The sequence below is a fragment of the Podarcis melisellensis genome (genome assembly GCF_964234715.1).
Source record: "Podarcis melisellensis genome assembly, chromosome: 1".
Lineage (NCBI taxonomy): Eukaryota > Metazoa > Chordata > Lepidosauria > Squamata > Lacertidae > Podarcis > Podarcis melisellensis.
In genome coordinates this window covers 63,462,812-63,485,152 of record NC_138528.1, presented here as the reverse complement: position 1 = coordinate 63,485,152, position 22,341 = coordinate 63,462,812, and the positions used below count along the sequence as shown (strand labels likewise).

Sequence of the window (22,341 nt, the reverse complement as noted above, 5' to 3'; positions counted from 1 at the left end):
CTGGTACAGCATTTCCTCCCCTCTGCCCACATTCCCAAAATCTGTCCCTGATGGTCCCTCAACCCCCTGCAGCTGATTTTGTGGGAGAAAGTGTTGTTGCATGCATGGAAGTCCACTGAAGCAGTAGGCTAATGTCTGGTCACAGTGTGTGTCTGGCTCCCCCCCACCTCCAGTCTCATAATTCAAAATAGTACTTTTCCTTATTTGAATTTTAGTTGAAGAAATGAGATGGATTGTATTGGCTTTTATTCCCTTTGATTAAACATGCTGTGGATCAACTTGTCTTTTTAGAGACAATTATTTTTCTTCTTAAATAGAAAAATTCCTGAGAGTTCCCAGAACCTTCAAAACACGCCCCATGTAAAATGGACTTTCTTCTCAAAACCAGATGTAGCCCTCCTTCTATTTATAGAGTATACCTTTTCATATATTTCTTGTCATATAGCAATGTATCTATACATTTGCATTTTCCTACTTTTCTAAAATGGTTACAAACCAATTTGTTGTTTAAACCTGCTTTCCTCATCAGAACAATAACTGGTTTGTGCCTTAAAAGCACAGTCTTGACAGTTCCCATAAATGAGGGTGATTTTTCCAATGCACTTTCACTACTAATGTCAACATTCCCACATCAATTTAATCTTTCATTGGGGACTGTTAAAATGTTAAGAACACAAAAGAGCTTGCTGGATCATGTCAGTGGCCCATCTAGTCCAGCATCCTGTTCTCACAGTGACCAATCAGGTGTCTATGGGAAACACACAAGCAAGACCTGAGTTCAGCAGTACTCCTGCAGCTTCTAGCAACTGCTATTCAGAAGTATCCTGCCTCCGACAGAGAAGGTAGAGTGTTATTTGGTCTTAGAATTCTACCTTGGTTCAGGTCAGGAGTGGATCTTGGGCTTAATGCATTCCAGTTCCAAGCACTTCAGGTAGAAGCTAACTAATGAACTGGGAGGATCCTGTATTTATTTGAACATTTCTTACTGGTGAAAAAGAACCATCCCACATTTATATAAGTGCTCGAAAGGAAGGCTGTTTCACATGGTAAGCCAGAATTTCACAGATCACTTGTAACCTTCATCCTATGCAAAGCAGACAAGGAGAGACCAGATGCGTTTGAAGTTACCTATCTGCCTCCCAGTAGAATCCCTGAATTAGAACAGTATTTGAACAGTTTTGTGCATGTTTTGGGGGGAAAGTGGGAGCGTGTGAGGTCAGTCAGACAGTAAGTGATAACTTTCAGCTGCTCTGACCCAAATATGATTTGGCGCTGTAGCACTTTCACTTAAGATAACTTTGTCCGATAGACTTGAATGGATAGTTTACACCTGGTATTCTGAGTTGTGATATATGTATCACACTTTTTGATACAATATCAGGTGATTTAAATTTAGAAAGTTATAAAAATGTTCAGGGTGATTTACAAAATTAAAAGAATAAATCAATAAAGTATGATTTATAAAATAAATATAAAACAGAAATAGAATGATAAAACATAATTGATAAAAACAGCAATAAAACAGCAGGGGTTTAAAAGATCTTGAAAAATATGGCTCTAAAATGACTTCAGAGTAACCTGGTAACCCTATTCCACAGATGGGGTCCCACAATAGAAGGGCCTCTCTTCAGTTTCTTCACTCATAGGAAGCTACTTATTTTTGTTTGTAAAAAAGTAATTAAAATTGTACGGGTAAAAGATAAAAATGAGAATTAAAGGTAAAAAGAAAGAAAGAAAGGGGGGGTTGTCTTTAGATAGATAGGTAGATAGATAGAGCTTTTTATTTAAAAATAAAAATAAAAATGAGTAAGGTATAGGTAAAAGAGAGTGGAAAGTCTGGGGCGAAGTGGCAGTCCCAGGAAACGGCCTGTGATGGTTCAGGGCTGTTTTCTGGGTACTGCCATTTTAATTCTTAAGAGGGGAGTTTGAGGTGAAAATAAAATGAGGTTTAAATTGAGTGTGTGTGTGTGTGGAAAAGTGTGTCTTTAAATAGTGTGTAGAAAAGATAGAAATAAAAATAAAGATTCAATTAAAGGGTGGCTGCAGCAGCAGTGGCCCCTCTTTTAAAAAGAAAAATGATAAGAGTAGGTATATGGGGGGGAATAAAAAAGTATTTCTTTTTTTTAAAAAAAAGGGGGGTAGGAAGGGGTTAAAAAAAGGATTTTGTTTGTTTGTTTTTAGAAAAAAGGAGAGAGAAAAAAAAGGGGGTAGTTTCTTCCTTTTTGCGATCTCCTTTGTCATGCGGCTTTGCATGGAGAGGTAGGCTCCGGTCGGCTCAGGTCGGCTCAGCCACGTGTTTTCGCAGCGTCTTTTGCCTTCCTGTGTTCACCTACCTCCCCTCTTCTTTGTCGGCAGAGATGGGGGCAGCAGCGGTAAATTTAGGGCTCCTTTTTCTTTCTTTCTTTCTTCTTCTTTCCCTCTTTTTCTCCCTCTCTGCGTTGGCTCCACTGTCTTCCTGGGTTTGGAGCTCCTCTCGGCTGTTGGGGGGGTGGTCGGGTGCCTTTCCGGCGCAATCAAGGTCATGGGGGGGTGTTTTGGCTCCTTTGAAAGACACCCCCGATTCCTCTCCGTTGGCAGTGTGGCAGCAGCAGACCTGGGAGCCCGGGGATCGGCCAGACAGAGCCTTTTACTCTGGCTGGCTTCAGGAGCTCTTTTCTGCTGCTGCAGCCGCCATGCTGCCTAGGCGGAAGTGTCATAGGAAGCTACTGATAAAATCCTCATTGCCTGAGCCAAAATGATGTGAACATAATGGTCCTTCAGGTATTTGGGTCTCAAGCCACATAGGGCTTCAAGTTAAACGAGTATTTTAGAACATGCTTGGAAATTAACAAGGAATCTTGTTGGCATCCGTCTGTTTCAGGAGACAATGGAGGAGTGCGCCTTTGGGGGTGAGGTCAAGCTGTTGAAAGGTTGTAGCGCCTGTTGTAGCTGTTGAGACTGAAGTGGAAGAGACACATTTTGTTGCAGCTGGGACCGATGAATGCATCCACTTGTGCTGCTGCAGAAGCACCATGGCATGACCTGTCTGTCTTCAGGCACAGGAGGGACATCCAGCATTTCCGAGTCTGGATACTGTTGACTATGTCAGAGTCCACTTTTTGCTGCGAGTACCGTTCTGGATAGTACTCTGCCCATTGCTTTGTTGCTGTGGTCTGTGATGATCTCTCCCGAAAAGGTTTTCAGTGGTGCATTCTGCTGGGCCTCACTTGCCTTTATCACTTGCCTTTCTCTATGTAGCAAAAGTCTTTTTGCAGGGTGCACACTTGTAGTTGAAGAGAGGCTCACACTTTGCAGCAACAGCAGGTTTCATGTCTTTTACGCAGGCCTCAAACCAGTCTGGGCTCTGTTGCTCTCTTTTGCCAAAGGAGGACCTGGCTGTGTTGTAAGTAGAGTGCCTATTGGATGTGGTTCCACCTTGCTTCCACACTATCTTTGGAGCAGTTCAGTAGTGCTTGTTTAACAGAATCAGAGAAGCGTTCACAAAGTTCAGCTCCGACTATTTATGCTTTATGCTTTGTACTATGGGCCTTCTTTGGCTGGAGATGGATCTTGCTCACTACCAATGAGTGATCCATGTCACAGTCGGCACAGAAATCAGTGGTGTGGTTTAAGTTCAGGCATGGTCTTCTCAACACCCAACAGGGATCACAGCAAATTTGAGAGGGAGCTGATCAGCACCGGCTGCTGCCCACACAAGTTAAAAGGGAAGCATTGGGGCGGGTGGCAGCGTCTCAGGGAGCACTAGAGGGAGTGGGTGGCCACACCAATAGGTCCTTGGGGAAAATAAAGTGTTGATGGCTGTCATTGATATGTGGGTGTCATTTCTCCATTGGCTGTGTGGCAATCACACAGGGTCCCCGGACGTTTGACAGTCTATTGATCCCTGTGCCACCACTGTGCCCGCTTCCCCACTGCCACCAACCCGTTACTCTCAGGTATACACTGAGTCCAGACAGTTATTAAAATTGAACCAAATAAACAAGTTTATTTTATAAGCGTTAACAAGTTTATGGTTTCTCAAATAAAATTATTGTCATTTTCTTAACTTTAGTTTCTTTACCGGCCTATACCTTCCTAATACCTTCTGACTAATTATCTCAACTGTTTGACTGACTCTTCTTAACAGATTCTCTCACTCTCTCACATCAGACTAGCCCAACCCACAGACTTATCCTCTCTCTCTCTTCTCTAACTCCAGAGTGACTTCTTAACAACTCTAACTCTAACTCTTAACTCTAACGCCTCCCCTTGGGTTCCTATTGGTTAGTCATTTTACACTTAGTTAACCCTTTCCTTATGACCCAGTTTGATGTCACATACCTAGGAGGGCAAACGCCACAGGCTGCATCCCTCCAGTTCTCTGCAGATAGGTGGCACACACAGCCAAAGCAGGTGGATTTCACCCAAACTCATTAACTGATGAGCAGAGGGTTAAATTATGACCTGACTCCTGCAGAGACCAGGACGGAAGTATTTGCTCATCAACTCATGAGCAGAGATTTTAGTCCTGCTGAGTGCTGCTACATCAGTGCATTACCTCTGTGAAGAAGCACCGCCCCCCCAGCAACCCCCAGTCAACTTGACATGTAGGTGGGATCACTCACTTGTCAGTCACCTGACTTCATTATGACATAAGATGGTTGATATGTGAGTCCCCACCTGTCAAAGTTGGCCTGCAGGGGTGGGTGGGGGAAACTCAACTGGAAATTTTTGTATCTTATGCAGTTTGGACCACAGTCTCTCTACCTGTCCAGTTGTGTGAATGTGTATATAATTACCCCCATTGGTTGCATTTTGGGATGCAATCTCCACCTCAGGTGTTCCTCTAAACCCCCCATCCAACAAACTGAAATTTCTCTGTTATACCCCATGGAAATGGTCAGTTGTTTTGTCTGGAAGAAAGCTCTCTCTCTCATATATGTGAGTATTGATAAGGGTAAGACCCACATATAAGTGAGGGAGCGCAAGAAAAAACACACCCATCCGCTCTGTCTGATTCCTATTTCCTCTTGTGTTTTTGTACTTTGATCCTAACACAACACTTCTGTTTTGAAGATCTGGCTTCTGGTTGGTTCCCTGCTTGCAAACATGGAAGCTTTTCTTCTAGTGACTTATTGCATGATTAAAGAAGCACACTGCCGGGTGTAGGAGTAAGAAGGAGGTGAAGGAAACACCTTTGGCCATTGGTGACTGGAGAGGTTGATTGTCTCACCTCACACCTCCCTGTCCCCACTCATAGTATCATGGGCCCCTCCCTGATAAAATGTTGCTTGTGGCCAGGGAGCATAAGTAAAAAACAGTTAGTGACACAAAACAGGATTTCTGGGGGGCGAGTCCATAATTACCACAAGATTATATTGCTTTTCTGTAATTTAGTCTTTAAACTTCTGAGGCTATTTATGGCAATAGGAAACTAGATCAAGACTAGTCACATGGTAAAGAATACTTAAGCAGAAGTAAGTAATCTAGAGTGTAGCCCCGCTCATTTAGAATTAAGGAACAATATGTGTGCAAGCATGTGCAGAGTGCTTTTCACTTAACCCTCAAGAAACTGCAGTCTCCCCGACCACACACATTTTTAGTGAAGAAGCAGGACTTATAAAGTGAAGACATTTCTGTCTCACGTGAGCACACTAAATGCCCAGCGCTTCTCTCTTTAGAAATAAGCATTGACCCTCACCTATTGCCCAAAGGTTGTAACCACAGAATGCAGGTATTCTGTTCTGCTTCAAACACAAATCCACTCTTAGTCCCTCACCCTTTCCCTGCAGCAACCCTTCACAAAGCTAGATTCACCCCCCCTTCCTGCCCTCTTCTAATTATAGGAAGACTCTCCTTCTCCCTCAGCCTCTGAGCTTAATTTGTGCCAAGGCTCACCAGGATTCAGTGTAGGAGTTCCCTGCTGAATCAGGTCAGCTGGAGGGCAAGCATCTGCATGGGGCAAACTGCATTTACAAAGAGGCCCTTCTGGGGGCAGCACCCTTTGGGGGCAGCGCTGGCTGCTGTGCACAGATCCTTCATCCCACTAAAATTCTGGGGAAATTCTTAAGTTTTATCAGAGTGGGGGGGGGGATTCACCCACTCCTTTAATTTATCAGCACATAGGTTAATAAAGTGAAATAAGCTTTCTTCATATTCTGAAATCTGCTAGTATCTATGATGCAGAACCAAGGGAGAAATAAGCATATTTTGGCTTCAGGATTTACTGATAATAATAAAGAGATTGTACCGCACAGTGTAGTTAAGATACCCATAGTTACTAGTGTAAAAACATTTGCCTACCGTCTGAAAAGTTTGGTCTGATTTTCAAACATATTTTAGGAAATGATGATAGAAGAGAAAGCATATGTTGTCACCCAGTTCCTTACATGCTACATACGTGTTGTCCTGCTTCTCACTTCCCCATCCACTTCAATTAAAAGAACAGCAAGGCTATACTAAGCAGATTTATTTGCTTTGGAAGTTACTTGTTTTGAATGCAAATAATAAAAAAGATGATAGTAAAAATTTCTTTATGAAACTGTTTCTATTTTAGTAATTATCAGCGGTGTAAAATGCTTGATCTATAAGCATATACACTCATTGACAGGAAGCTATGCTCTGAAACAACATGGAGCTTGCAATTTTATCAGGACAATGCCAGTAGATTTCAGCAAGGTTGGTTCCAACTCATCTGTGATAAATGAGAAGATAAGGCAATCAGTGCACACCATGACACTCTGTGCAGCTAGTTAGACACACTTCAAAACTATTCAGGTGTGCTCACAAGGCTTATGAGTCTTACATGGGGGGTGTCTCAATATAAATACATCCTTCATGGTGGCCACTCGAAATGCAGGATCTGTTTTTCTAAGACTTAACCCAGGTCAGATATAAATAATAGATGTTAAGAGTTGTGGGTTTGGGGATGCATTTCAGACTGTGTGTTTCAGCTGGGTCAAAAGAATGCCTTTCTCCCCCTTTTCCTTCCCCTTGTGTAGTTCCTCTGCTGGACAAATGCCTGCAAAATTCCATCACACCTCTGCGAGGACCTCTTTGGGTCTCTAAGGGAGAAGGTTTCAGCCCCTCTGGAGCAAAGATATATATCCAAGGAGTACTGTTGGCCTTGCACCAGCGATTAAAGTCTGCTAAAAACTACTGTGATCAGGTGAGTTATCCCACATCTTTAAACAGCTGCTTTTTCTTTGATACGAAATGCGCTAGTTGTAGTAAGGCTGTGATTGGCACTGTGTCATAAGGAAGGCTGTCATGTATTACATGAGCTCTTATACGCAATAGGTAGATGAAGTATTTCTCCTGTAATCTCAAAGCCAACAATAATGGAGTTAATTGTGTATGCCTTTCATTGTGTTGTATGCCTAATCTTTTTGTGCTGCACTTCTCCTTCTAAGGAAATTATATATAGCTATTTAGGATAGGGTCACTAATAGTGAAACATTTGCAGTTTCTCAGAACTCATTTCATTCCCCCCCCCATGTAGAAATAACTAGAACTGAAATATAGTTATGTTAAATGTAAAGTCATGTAAACATAACATTTTTCTTAATGTTTTGTCATTTTCTTAATGTTTTACTTTGAGGAGCAGCCTTCAGCGATTTGCATGAGAAATTTGTTAGGCATCTAAAATACATTTACATTCTATATCCAGCACAGAGATATTTATGTGTGTGTGTGTGTGTGTGTGTGTGTGTGTGTGTGTGTGTTTATAGATGAAATGTATTGAATGTAGTTAGTTTGTATTTGGTCTGCACTGCATGCCAGTATTCTTTTTAACCTTTTGAAAATATGTTTTAATGCATATCAGTACAATTGACCTAAACTGAACAAATATTGTATGCCTTTTCAGAACTGTTAGTTTTAGTATAGTTTGCTTGTTATTTTTTTTAAGTGCTTGAAATGCTTGGCATGAAAAATTATCAGAGCAAGAATTAATATTGCATCTTAAACTGAGATTTACAAGATATATTGGGTCACATACTAAAAGATGAATGCATCATGCTCTCAGTCTTCATGAAGGTGGGGGGGGGGAGCGGATGTCAGCCATGCTGTTTATACAGCACCTCCTGCTGTTAGGTTCATAAAGAGAAATGATCATTTACTTTGAAATAAACTGTTTTGTCCTGAGCTGATGGGGATCTACAACAAGTAATCAAGAATACAGAAGCCGGCAAAGGAGCCTTCTTTCAGCAAATGCTTGACCCACTTTAATACTGGTGGAGGGGGTGGGGGAGGAACTACACTTGATCCTTATTTGGTCCTTATTTTTAAAGTTTTTACTTCACCTGTAAAAGGCAGCTTTAATGCAAAACATAGAGAAGTAGAAATGGTCTACATCAGAAAGACATTCCTTTCTTTAATGAAAAATATCTCTCAAATGTAATTCAGTTTTTCCTAGTAATCATAATTTTGCACCAAATTAATATAGAACAAAGGCCATCTACTATTCATAGTGCTTTGGGTTTTAAGAGTCATAAACTAGTAACACTAGTAACACTAGTAAAGTTTGATTCATAACTCTTTTTTTGCTTTTATAAAAGCGGATACCATTTTAAACTTATTTCAGTGTTTAGAAGTAAAAAAGAGAGGTAATATTAGGCACTTATAAAATATGGAAGTTATACCCAGGTTAAGAATATTTGCTATGGTTATTGATCATAGTAAGTTACACTTAAAACAGTACAGTAAGAATAAATACAAATGAAGTCCCCTGTTTAGTAATGTTTGCCCTTTTCATGTAACTTAAGATTTTAACACTGGTATCTTAAATATTTCAAATACTTAAAATCACTTTATTTTGGTTAAGCATATTCTGAAATATTTCTGTTCCCCCCTCCCTTTTCCCTGTAATATGCAATTTTTAATAACCGAATGTGGCCCAAAGAACAGAGCACAACTCTTTCCACACTAAGCCTCCCTCTTCCAGCTCCAGTCAGTTGCATCTTGAAAAACTACTAATTCTTAAAGGCCAGAGGACACTCTGCAGAAACATTCAGTGTGGGCAACGGGCCACAGATGGCGTGGAAAATCATTCTCCCTGTGCACACTTGCAAGTGTTTTCTGTCCTTGCACAGCCCTGTTTAGATCACAGGCCATTGTCAAAATTCACTTGTACCTCTGTGTGCCCTCCATAGCTATGTCCCAATGCACAGCTGTAACCCATCTCTTCTTTAATGCATCAGCAGAAGGAACCAGACCAAGCATGCCACGCAGCTCACAGGCATGCCATGCAGCTGGGCCCTACTCTTCTGTTCTTGCCAGAAGGTTTTTGATTGTTCAGACTAGTTAGTCCACCCAATGAGGAATGTGGCTGTGCTGACATGTGTCATGTGAGTGCCTCATCAGCACTTGTACCGTATGTTTTTCTCACCTGTGATAAACTAGCACGCCAGGTCAAAAGGCTTTAGTGGCTATTGTTTTGCCTAGGCAAACTGTTTTGAGAGAGTGGCTTTTTTTTGATGATGCTGTATGTGCTCAGAGGAAGCTTGATTGTTTCTCAGCTCAGGTTTTACTCAGCTGTACCCTGCCTTTGTTTTCAGTTACCTTAACGTTATCCTTTTTAATTAAAAAGAAAGCATTTCAAATGTTGAAGAAATAACTTCCAGTTAATTTTGTTCTATTGGGGCATGCAGACGAAACCTGCGTAGCAGCAGGTATTTACACTATTAAAATATTCCTCCTGCTTTTCAGTCCATCTGAATTAACATGCACAACATACCACTTTCTCTGCAGGTCTACTTGACATGTCAGCAACAGTGGGTATGCTAGCAGTTTGTTGCATCTTGCCCTTTTAAGGTGCGGGGATCTGAGTCAAAATGTTCAGTTCACACGGGCACCATTTTCTGTCCTTGTGTCCATGTCATAAAAAAGTGTGAATACTTTTTACAGGCCTTTTACTGAAAATGTTTAGGGTGGATTAAGGAAAAATGATACTTTTTGGAACTTACTCTTGAAGACAAGAGAAAATGTCCCCCCCAACAAAAAAAATAAAAGTAGAAATACTATAATTACAGTAATATTTTGTATTCTAGAAGTCATACTTTAAAATCACAATGTCCTGTGAGCATTTGGCTGAGACGTGTGATAAGTGATTTTCAGGAAGTGAATGCTTCCCTTAAAATCTACGAATGCTCATGAGAATTTTAGATTTTTTTATTTATGTGGCGTATTTAGGTGCTAAAACAAGTGTGTGTTTAAACCTCTTGTTTTCCTGATTTGTGCGCCTTAATTTAGACCTAAAAGATCACATCTTGTTTTCTGTATTTAACAGCAAATATGATAAAAGAGCTAATAACTTTGCTTTGACAGTGTGTATTTAAGTGCCTTTACTTCGAGCTGCAATTTCTGCAGGATGAAATTGTTCAAAGCTATGCTTGGAATATTAAAAATTCATTAGCAAGTGTGGAAATAGCATAAACATGCAAGCATGAAGTGCAGTTAACACTTCCAGTGAAGGGGCTGTCCTGTCTCATTAGCATTCTTGATATGTAGTTGTGCTGTTGGTGGGGGTGTTGAACAGGAATGTCATTGTGCTGAGCCCCAGTGTTTGGGGACAAACACTACTGTGGAAGGAACGTGTGAAAAGGCCATAGTGTGATCAGTGAATGAGGAAGGCTGTGCGTTCCCTGTGCTTCAAGCAGGGAAGCTGTCATTCACAATCCTAGCACAGCTAAACAGAGGCCAAAGAGAAGATTGAAATACCTTTTTAAATGATATTAATGATTCTTAAACATTTCTGTCCTTTAGGCTCACATAGTAAACAATTAGTCCTGTCTGTCACTAAGATCAGCAAGGCACAAAACATGGGTAAGGTGACACAAAGGGTAAGTGGTGGATCCAGTAAGAGATATTACCATAGCCATTTTGTATCTCTTACTCCCTGGGATAAAAAAATAGCGACCATTCTGCATGGTAAACTAATTCTCGTTCTGAGAGACAGAAAGATGTAGTATTGAGCTCTTCAGCTTTTTCCAACCCAATTACATAAATATTTTTGAATTATGTATTTTAGGTGTAGGCCAAGCAGTTTAACAAAAAAGTTTTTAACAAACAAAAGAGAGAAATGTTTGTGTTAAATGGCACTGTATATTATGTCTTTAAAAGAAGGTGTAATATACCAAAAATATTTTAATAATGAAATCAGCAAGCATTTTTTCCTTTTTTAATCATCACAATTTTCCCACTAAAAATAGTGCCAGGGTTTTATGTCGCCACAGACCCTATTCATTATAAATGAAGCATTAAAGGAAATATGCTTCATAATTTGAATACAAATTATTTTGCTAGATGCATTATTTCATTCTTTAAACAGTTTCACAATATTCATTTTCAGCATCCTTTGTCATATAATTTGATAAGCAGTCCTGCTTGAGCTCAGAGGTTACTTTGGGGTGTTGTTGTTTTTAAACAAAATGTGCTTATTTGTGTCAAGAAAAAGTTAATACATTATTTGGCATTTTGTAACTCTTTGATTTACAGTTGCTGCACTTAAATACTAGTTTTTGTTAAACATGAATAGCAAATACTGCATAACTTTGTTTTTGTTTTTAATCTCCGAGTGTCCGTGGTCTAATACGTTACCCTTGGTATCAGATTTGTATAATAATAATAATAATTGGGTCTGATGGTGGCATATAGTATTATACTAGAGAGTGTTATTTTTACATTATAAAGAGTTATAGTTACATCTTATGGAGTTTTGCATAATAACTGTATTATGCTGAGATATTTAACTTAAATTAAATGTAGCATTTAATTTTTCAAAACTTTGAGAAGATGATGGAGTTCTACAGAGTTTTGTGTGGTGAATTATTGCTTTAAAATAAACTTAGAAAGCGGCTAAAGATGTTGTTGTTACCTGTAACAAAAAGATTCCAGTGAAATATATGTTGCAATTTATTACTGATTGTAAACTTCATAGTTTTGACTAATGTTTTTGAAAAATTGTTAGCACTTTAGACAAGCACAATATTGAAGTGCTGGTGTTATGATTTTTCTGTATACAGTAGAAATTTGGTAACAGGGCAACAACCTTTGGATCCCTGTGGTGTGGCCTGGGACAAAGAAGGCGGCTTTGCAGATTGATAAAAGAAACTTTTTTTTGTCAAAACAGTCAGACATATTAAACCTGTAACATAGATTCTTATTAAAATATCATTAAAATTCTTTTTTTTAAATTCTGAACTTGAAAATTCACCCACTTTCTTTTATAGGTTTTGATAAGTGATTTTTAGCATGTTAAGTTGTGTTATGGATTTGAGCCGAGTTCCTATATTTTCATGCAACCAAGCTGCATTCTAGTTACTAGAAGTATTTTAAGAACCTTACACTTGTGTCTTTTCCAAAGTGTCATGCCTTGAGCAGGCCTAACATCAGTTAAATGAAGTGAAAATTGCATTCTTGTCTTGATAGAGATGAAAATGGATTTCTGGTCATGAAATAGATGTAGTTGTCACTTTTTAAAAAAGGTGTCAGCAGTTTGCTTCAGCGACTAAGGTGCCAATTCAGTATGACAGTAAACTTGTGATCTGAGCAATCAATAAAATGCTTCAATAACTTCTGCTTCATTACACTTATAATAAGAAGCTATAGATCTGTGGCACATAAAATGTTGATAAAGACTATGTGTGGGGACTGACTGTACTAGTCTGCCTTAGAAACACAGCAAGTGCAATGTTGCCATCTAGAGTTTGTGCATAGGCAATTATTCTAAGAGGAAAAGTATGATAATGGTAAGCCTTGATAGGGAAAACCCTGTTTATATGTTGTCAATGGTGCACATATATGTGGAACAGTTCCTCGCCGGGTCAGAAAATTGCCGAGATCATGGGGAAATCAAGCATCCCTTTTTTGAATAATGTGTGGCACATGCTTTCCCATCCGCATTTTAATGGTCTTGAAATTAGTTTCAGTATGAAGGTATTTTCACTGTCACATGCTGTGATGAAAATGTAAGATATAAAGATTTTATTTAACCATTAAACAATAACCTTCAACTATCACAGAGAAAAACTGGAGGAAAACTATCACAGTGCCAGCAATTTCATATAAGTGGTTCAGATTATGTCTAAATCTTCATTTTTTAAAATAAGTATTTTCCCTGGACATCTCCTAGTAGGGCTGGGAAAGACTTGTGTCTAAAACCATGGAGATTTGCTGCCGGTCCGTGTAGACAATACTGAGTTAGATGGACCAATGATCTGACTATGTATAAATCAACTTCCTATGTTCCTAAGGAAACAGAAATACACTTCTAGGTTGATACCTAACTATAATGGTTGGCTTGTGCAGTTGACGTCTATTTGCACAAACAGGACTCCTGCTTCCTCTCCTCACCCTTGCAGCCCCCCCCAAACTTCAAGAAGGCAACCCTCTGGAACAGAGTGGTGGGCTGTTGCGGGGAGGGGGAGAATGGGAAGTCATGTTGCTGGCACAACATTGGAGATCACTGTTTCTTTAAATATTTTAAGGGCATAAATGAGCCCTGTGGTAAACTTATTTTCAGCACAATGTCCATTTTTACTTTTGCAAAGAATGATGAGTCACTTGATTGAAGTATGTTGTGGAAAATGCTTAACTGTAGCAGCAGGCCTAAAAACACTTGATCATGTGTAAAAGCCCATTGAATTCTTATTAAAGTATGCAAAGGATCTGGGCTTTTGTTCCATTTAGACCCCCTTGTTGAGAAAGAGTGTTGGTGCTGACCTTTAAGGCCCTAAACAACCTTGGCCCAGTATACTTGAAGGAGCGTCTCCACCCTAATTGTTCTACCCGGACACTGAGGTCCAGCGCCAAGGGCCTTCTGGCAGTTCCCTCACTGCGAGAAGCCAAGCTACAGGGAACCAGGCCTTCTTGGTAGTGGCACCCTCCCTGTGTAATGCCCTCCCACCAAATGTCAAAGAGAACAACAACTACCAGACTTTTAGAAGACATCTGAAGGCAGCCCTGTTTAGGGAAGCTTTTAATGTTTGATGTATTACGGTATTTTAATATTTTGTTGGAAGCCGCCAAGAGTGGCTGGGGAAGCCCAGCCAGATGGGTGGGGTATAAATAATAAATTATCATCATCAGTGTCAGAGAGATCCCCTATTTGCTTGATTTCCCAGCTATCCTATTCAGTTTACAAGTGGGCTTATATATGCTAAGTATGGAAGCACAGGCAGGAGGCTGTTTTCAGAAGTGCTCAATTTAGATAACTTCACCTAGTGGGTGTGGCAAGTCTCAAATGGAAGATTTGTGGAGAGAGAGTGCAGTTGGAGGACCTGACTGTAAAGATTTTAGCCTTCTTGAAGATTATGTACTACATCACCAATTGGGAAAGGAAGAAAAGTTGAAGTACTGTACTGCACTAATAGATGCCTTCACAATACCTGTGGGAGAGAAAAGAAACTCCTCAATAGCTAAAGTATGGACCTGCAAAGTTCTAGCTCAATGTCATGTGATTCCTTAGCTTTGAACTTGCATTAGGTATGGATACAATGTTCCGTTTCTCCTTCCTGGGTGTTTGTGAAGGGAAGTAGCTCCTGTGTTGCTGCTGCTGCTATTGTTAATAATAAATCATAAAAACACACCATTAAAACTACAGTAAAAAATACCATATATGATACAATATAACACATTAAATTAGGCATATGTTTCCACTCCCTTGTGCTCCAAAGGTCTGATCTCAATAGGGAGCAATGTTTTAGGTCTGAGGTGCCACTACTGAAAAGGCCAGGGCCCTGCTTCATGTAGTAACCCATGGGCTATATTCACTGAGGGCAGTACTAGGAGAGCTGCTCCTGAGGATCTTAAAACCAGTGCTGGTTTGTACTGGGGAAGAAACTCCTTCAAGTACATGAGTTCTCAGCTATTTAGGGTTCTGTGCACTAGCACCTCAAATGGCCCAATAGCTTACCGGCAGCAAGTATAGTGCTTTCAAGACCAGTGTTTATGTGAACTCATCTCAGTGTCCCAAACAACAATCTGGCAGCACCAGCTGCAGGGAAGCCCCACACAGAGTGCAATGCAGTAGTCCAATTGGGAGGTTATCAGTTCTCCCACTCAAAGGATGACTATAGCTGCCCCCAGAATATGTCCCTGTTCTCTCAAGAGGAGTGCTACCCTGTCCACAGCTGGTTGTCAGCCTAATTCTCTGACCCAAAACCTGCAACAATAGCCATCGTCAGAAAAAGTTAAACACCAGTAGGCATCACTTTATAATACAGAGACAGACAATACCGTATTGGCCTGAATAATAATAATAATAATAATAATAATAATAATAATAATAATAATAATTTATTATTTGTACCCCGCCCATCTGGCTGGGTTTCCCCAGCCACTCTGGGCGGCTTCCAACAGAAATGAAAAATACACTAAAATGTCACATATTAAAAACTTCCCTGAACAGGGCTGCCTTCAGATGTCTTCTGAATGTCAGGTAGTTGTCCATCGCCTTGACATCCGGTGGGAGGGCATTCCACAGGGCGGGTGCCACCACCGAGAAGGCCCTCTGCCTGGTTCCCTGCAACTTGGCCTCTCGCAGGGGGGGAACCGCCAGAAGGCCCTCGGAGCTGGACCTCAGTGTCCGGGCAGAACGATGGGGGAGGAGACGCTCCTTCAGATATACTGGACCGAGGCCATTTAGGGCTTTAAAGGTCAGCACCAACACTTTGAATTGTGCTCGGAAACGTACTGGGAGCCAATGTAGGTCTTTCAAGACCGGTGTTATATGGTCTCGGCGGCCACTCCCAGTCACCAGTCTAGCTGCCGCATTCTGGATTAGTTGTAGTTTCCGGGTCACCTTCAAAGGTAGCCCCACGTAGAGCGTATTGCAGTAGTCCAAGCGGGAGATAACCAGAGCATGTACCACTCTGGCAAGACAGTCCGCAGGCAGATAGGGTCTCAGCCTACGTACCAGATGGAGCTGGTAAACAGCTGCCCTGGATACAGATTTGACCTGTGCCTCCATGGACAGCTGTGAGTCCAAAATGACTCCCAGGCTGCGCACCTGGTCCTTCAGGGGCACAGTTACCCCATTCAGGACCAGGGAATCCTCCACACCTGCCCGCCTCCTGTCCCCCAAAAACAGTACTTCTGTCTTGTCAGGATTCAACCTCAATCTGTTGGCCGCCATCCATCCTCCAACCGCTTCCAGACACTCACACAGGACCTTTACCGCCTTCACTGGTTCTGATTTAAAAGAGAGGTAGAGCTGGGTATCATCTGCATACTGATGAACACCCAGCCCAAACCTCCTGATGATCCCTCCCAGCGGCTGCATGTAGATGTTGAAAAGCATGGGGGAGAGGACAGAACCCTGAGGCACCCCACAAGTGAGCGGCCAGGGGTCTGAACACTCATCCCCCACCACCACTTTCTGAACACGGCCCAGGAGGAAGGAGCGGAACCACTGTATGACAGTGCCCCCAGCTCCCAGCCCCCCAAGACGGTCCAGAAGGATGTCATGGTCGATGGTATCAAACGCCGCTGAGAGATCCAGCAGAACTAGGAAACAGCTCTCACCTTTGTCCCTAGCCCGCCGGAGATCATCAACCAGTGCGACCAAGGCAGTAAGCTGCACTTTCCCCCAAAATTCCAACTGTGAAAAGTTAAAGTATGGATTATATTTGCAAACTTACGGTATGCAGCCAAGAGTGTGGTGAGGGGGCGCCAACCCTGTGCGTAGTGCCCCATCCTCTCCCCCAAGGTTGGGAAGGGAGAGAGTGAGGAAGGGGAAAGGCCTTCGGCAACACAGCATGGCTCCCCCTGCCCCCGTTTGCATCCAGGAGCAGCGAGGAAGGGAGCAATTTATATTCGGGTATCCCCCCCCCCATTTTAAAGGTGCAACTTATATTCAGGTGCGGCTTATATTCGGGCCAATACGGTATATACTTTAGATAATAGAACTACTTAAAGAATAGTTAAAATGTGCTTTACCCTTTAATGAAGTGGCATGCAGCAGTAATTTAATTGATTTTTAAGGAATGGAAGAGAGCTTTGTTTAAGGAAGTTCTTAGGAAGTTCATGGGATTTCTTTCTTCATTACATTTATATCTCACCTTCCTTTCATGGAACTCAGGGTGGCGTACATCATTCTCTTCTTCCCCATGTTATCCTCACAATAACCCTGTGAGGTAGGTTTGGCTGAATGTGAGTGACTGGCTCAAGGTCACCCAGCAAATTTCATGGCTGAGTGGGGTCCTAGTCCAGCACTCTAAGCGCCACATGACGCTGGCTCTTGTTAGTACCACCTCAGATTTAAGTTATAGGTGTATATTATTAAATTTGTGCATGAAAAGCATAGCGTTCACAATTTCAAACCCGCTTCTGTTTTTGAAAAGGTAACTGATAAAGAAATGTAATGCCCGCACACTGCTTTTACTATGAAACTACGTGAAATTCTGCTCAGATAATTTTTCATTGGTTTTAATTTAACTCTCTTGAAAAGGCACCAACATACATTTAAATCTTTTCCCCCATTATATTGAAAATAGATTATTGCATCTGAGAGCCTTGAACGTAATTACAGAATTCTTCTATTAAAGACTGTGAAAGTAAGACTTTACATATTTCCTTTAAATTACTCAACCACCTACAGGCACCATTGCCTCTGACTCTTTTGAATTTAGAATAAATTTTATATTGTTAAAGTGGCAAAGTGAAAGAGTGTGCTTGATAGATTCCCTGAACAGCTTCAACACCCACAGGTATTATTTGTAAGAAAACAATCATGCCGTCTTCAGCTGGTTAGAGAGGGCACAGCATTCCATCTTCACCTGACATCCTATCTGTTCTGTCGACATTGGGTGCCCCCTGCCTGCCACCTACTCCTCCCAGAACAATACTCACAGGAAGAGACTTGTGTGAATGGACAAGAATATGAATGTCTTAGAGAGAGAGAAAAAGGGGGGTGTTGAACAGCATAGAAGCCACGTTGTTAAGGAGGTGGCAAAAGACAACAAGTAAAACTGTCTTGAGGATTGATTAGTATTTTGCACATTCTCTTCTAATTAATCAATGTTACCTTTGACTTGCATAGTACTTCTCAAGTATGATTATTTGGAGCTCTGCAAACAGATTGATTACAGGAAGGGAAGTGCCAAACCAAAAGGAGCTATGTCTTTTAGTTCCTTAGAAGTATGGAATTTTCCTAAGCAGACAGTTTTAATGAAAATTTCATTTCACCTTTTTTAAGGCTTGAAATGTTATGTGAAAATGTTTACACAGCTTTATATTGTTTTAGTGTCCAGACTATTGGTTACTTAATTAGGTTCTGTTTAATTAAATATATAATTCTATATTCCAGTTTGCGGGTTACTCCAAGATCCTATTTTGCTCCTGGATTCTCAGATGGTGGTGACTAGGAGTGTTTTAACTAAGCATAGGCTGGTTAACCAACGGCACCCATTTCTTGAGAAGGTGGATCTGCCATAGACACACCAGTGGAGCAGTTTTGGGGCCATCCTAACTGGGGGCCCCAGCCCAACCCTATGCATGTATGCTCAGAAATATGTCCCATTGTGTTAAATAGGGCTTACTTTCATGTATGCATAAGCAGGATTGTTGTCTAAGTTACATCAAAATTGAATTACTCAGTACAGTCTGTTGTTTTTTTTAAAGTCCTCTTAATTCAAAAAATTATCAGAGCTGGCTACTTGTCTTCTTGTTGATAATGAGATTTTAAAACATGAAGCAATGGTTTAATTTTAACTCCTGAGTGTCGATGGGAATGAGAAAGGTTAGGATGGCATTTAAGCCCTCTTCACTGGTGGAGAGGGGTACTGGGGGGAGGAAATCACCTTTGGGGAACAGGGCTACAGCCCTGCATATCTCCCAGAGGGTCTGATTTTGGAGTCCTTTATGAGCAGCAGAGCTTCTGATGCAGTACTGAATCTGCCACTTGTGCCCTGCTGATTGCTCTTCCTTTTTCAGGGTTACTATGAAGTGCTCCGGCAGCATGACAGCAGCAGGAGGCTCCATTAGCTAAAGTGGTACCTCAGGTTAAGAACAGTTTCAGGTTAAGAACGGACCTCCAGAATGAATTAAGTACTTAACCCAAGGTACCACTGTACTGTAAATATGATGGTGATGGTGATGTGATGATGATATTCACAATACTAGAGCCTAGACTCATTCAGAGAAGCTGATTGCTGAGAGATTCAGGGTCAGACAAAAAGGAAATAGTTTATGCACTGTCTGAAGAACTAAGGAATTAGTTTTCTCAACATGAGGCAGTGGCCACCAACAGACAGCTTTAGAAGCACCTTAGTCAAATTCACAGAGGATATGCCTATCAGTGGGTACAAATCATTCATTATTGTCACATTTAACCCTAGGATGAGGCATCATGTCTCTAAAAAGCCGCAATAGTATAAGAAGGTCATTATCCTCATATCCTGTTTTGAGCTTTCCTTAGGCATTTTGTTGGCACCCAGATGCTAAAACTACACAGGCCTTGATCTGATCCAGTGAGGCACTTCTTATTGAAAGGTCTGGATGACTTCCTGGTCAGTCATCACATGGGGTGAAAGCATTGAATGTGTTTCAATCCCATGGTCTCCTTCATTAGCCAGTATTCATATGTATATTAGCTGTTCTAGAATGGAACTGATATTTTGGGCTTGTTTGCACAGTTTCCTTGATGGCCATGAGTATGATGGTTACATATTATTTTCAGGATCAGGGGCTCTTCTTAGGGGGTACTATGAAATATCTCCAGATGACCCTGATTTTTCATTTTTGTCAGACTTGGAAGCTAGGAAGCCAAGGTTCACCCTTAGGGTTTAAGCTTGCAGTTACCATCACGCCATTCATTCCTTTACATCCAGGCTGATGTAAAACCCTAGGTATTCCTAGGATTCTACATGAAGTTAAGACTTTGCTCCCCACAGGACTGTGATCAAGTCATCTTATCTGTCATTTTATTAACCTAGCCCTAGAATCAAGATAGCATACTCTGTTTTTGAATAGGCCAGTCATGTATTGTTCACCTTATGAATGTGTTTTCAAGAACTTTATTTTCCTGTGATGCTATCACCCCATATGATCAAGGGCTAAACCAGGGGTCAGCAACCTTTTTCAGCCGTGGGCCGGTCCACCGTCCCTTAGACCATCTGATGGGCTGGACTGTATTTTGGGGAAAAAAATAAATGAACGAATTCCTTTGCTCCACAAATAACCCAGAGATGCATTTTAAATAAAAGGACGCATTCTACTCTTGTGAAAACACGCTGATTGCCGGACCGTCTGTGGGCCGGATTGAGAAGGCCATTGGGCTACAGTTTGCCTACCCGTGGGCTAAACCATTCTCTCTCTCACCCTCTAGCCTGCAGTCCTAAAAAAGTGAATTCCTTAGTATTTCAAGCAATCCATTGAGATCATTGCCGAGAGTACAGAATGAAAACATAATAGTGAAACATTCATAAAAATACAGAGCTTTGTTGCAAGTCATATCTGATTTCATTATTATGATTTGCAGTAGGGTAGTAAATGTTCTGAAGTGTTTTCAAAGTGCAAATGTTTGATTAATATGAGGCTTTGCTCCTGTTAGTTTTTGCAGATTTTGTATTAGCATACTCCTCTAGGTGTGTTAGTATGTCTGTTAGAACTGTTTTATGACATAATTAAATTCAGATTACCATTCTTTCATTTAAAATAACTATTGAAATATAGAAATTGCTGATAAAACAAAGGCAATGTGTGCCGGATACAACTGATACTTTCTACTGAATGTGAATCCACTCTTTTCACATTTTGAACAAATTTTACTTTATTATTTTAACTCTTTCAGACTTACCATAGGATTGATCACTTCTAGAAACATAAAATCTTCTGGAGTTAACTGCTTTTAGAAACAAAATTACAGTATAGTTTCTTATGCCATAAAAATCCCACAATTTAGCCCCAGCAGATTAATGTAAATGCCACTGGAGTGTGGACAATGGGGAAAGAGAATCCATTGTCATGAAAAATAACAATCAAAATGGTGTGTCCCATGGGATAAGTACAGTGGTACTTCAGGTTACATACGCTTCAGGTTACATACGCTTCAGGTTACAGACTCTACTAACCCAGAAATATTACCTCGGGTTAAGAATTTTGCTTCAGGATGAGAACAGAAATTGTGCAGTGGCGGCGCAGCGGCAGCAGGACCTCCAGAACAAATTACGTTCTTAACCCGAGGTACCACTGTATTTACGTTTCTTACATAAGTTCCATATTTGTGGAAATTCCTTACAAACAGATGAATATAAAAATTGGGCTGTTTTAAATCGTGTGAATTTCTCAGTTCTAGTAATCAGATATTCAATGTGAAAAATTGTTTTAATGTATAAATGAGAGTGCTGTTGTGCTTCATGTAACTGACAAGCACCATATGAAATCAATGAACACCCTGAGCACTTGTATTTTGTTGGTTTTTTAAAGTGCTCATGTTCTCACAGTTCACATGTTCTTTTGTTTCTTTACATTTGATGTAATATTTTATTATAAATAATAGATATGCGGAATCCATGTAATCTCCAGATGTTGTTGGACCACAACTCCCAACATTCCTGCCCATTGGTTGTGCTGACTGGGACTGCTGAGAGTTATAGTTCAACAACCTCTGAAGGGAAGACAAATACCTAATCTCTAATAATGTTGCATTAATGCAGTATATATAGAATGTAATTTAAAATGTGCATAGTGGGCAGTCTGAGCCACTGTTTTACATGTACCCCTTTGCATTGCCCAACAATACACTTGTTTGGGGTTTGATCATTTGAATTTTTCAGGGCTTTTAATCCTTCCTAGGATGGCAGGGAGAGAGGGGAGGAATGACCCAGTTCTTCAAGGCTCTCCAACCAACCCAGCCTGTTGAGATGTTTGTGGAAAAGAGCCTTCTGGGTTTTAAATGGTCAGCTTCCCACAACAGCAGCTCTAATGTGTCTTTCATTTCTTCTCCGGAAGGCCAGTCATAACATGGAGAATCTCTGCAAAGTATTTTTTTTAAAAAAAACACCAACACCCTGGTATACCCACTATGCCCCACCCCTGTTATTGGGTACACATTGGAACCCAATGTGCACATCAGTTGGACACACACAAAATGGTTGCCACCTGTATCTGTTCTAGGACCTTTCCTCGTATCTATGTCAGGATACTACCATGTAGTTATTAAATGTTGTCATGGAACATACGAGTCAACACAAATATAGAGAGTTTTCTAACTGCTTTGAAAAAAGCAACAAACAATATTGATTGATAAAAGTAACTTCATAAACCACTGAAATTCAGATTGAATGAAAACTCTTAGATCATTAAATTGGTTTTTTTCATTTAAACATATGCTTCTGTTTCTAATAAACTCTAAATCATGCA

The 22,341-nt window shown here is 40.7% G+C and overlaps 1 protein-coding gene across 8 annotated transcripts in view; it reads left to right on the top strand.

The window, feature by feature from the left end:
• DCDC1 (doublecortin domain containing 1) overlaps window positions 1-22,341 on the top strand; it is a 251,538-nt gene that overhangs the window by 41,844 nt on the left and 187,353 nt on the right. For all 8 annotated transcript variants that reach the window (XR_014161756.1, XM_081882792.1, XM_081882794.1 and 5 more), the window contains exon 8: window positions 6,981-7,147. Coding sequence is in view for 7 of the 8 variants with exons in the window: in XM_081882792.1 (XP_081738918.1) it covers window positions 6,981-7,147 (167 nt within the window). In the remaining variant the exon portion in view is untranslated. The remainder of the gene's footprint in view (window positions 1-6,980; window positions 7,148-22,341) is intronic.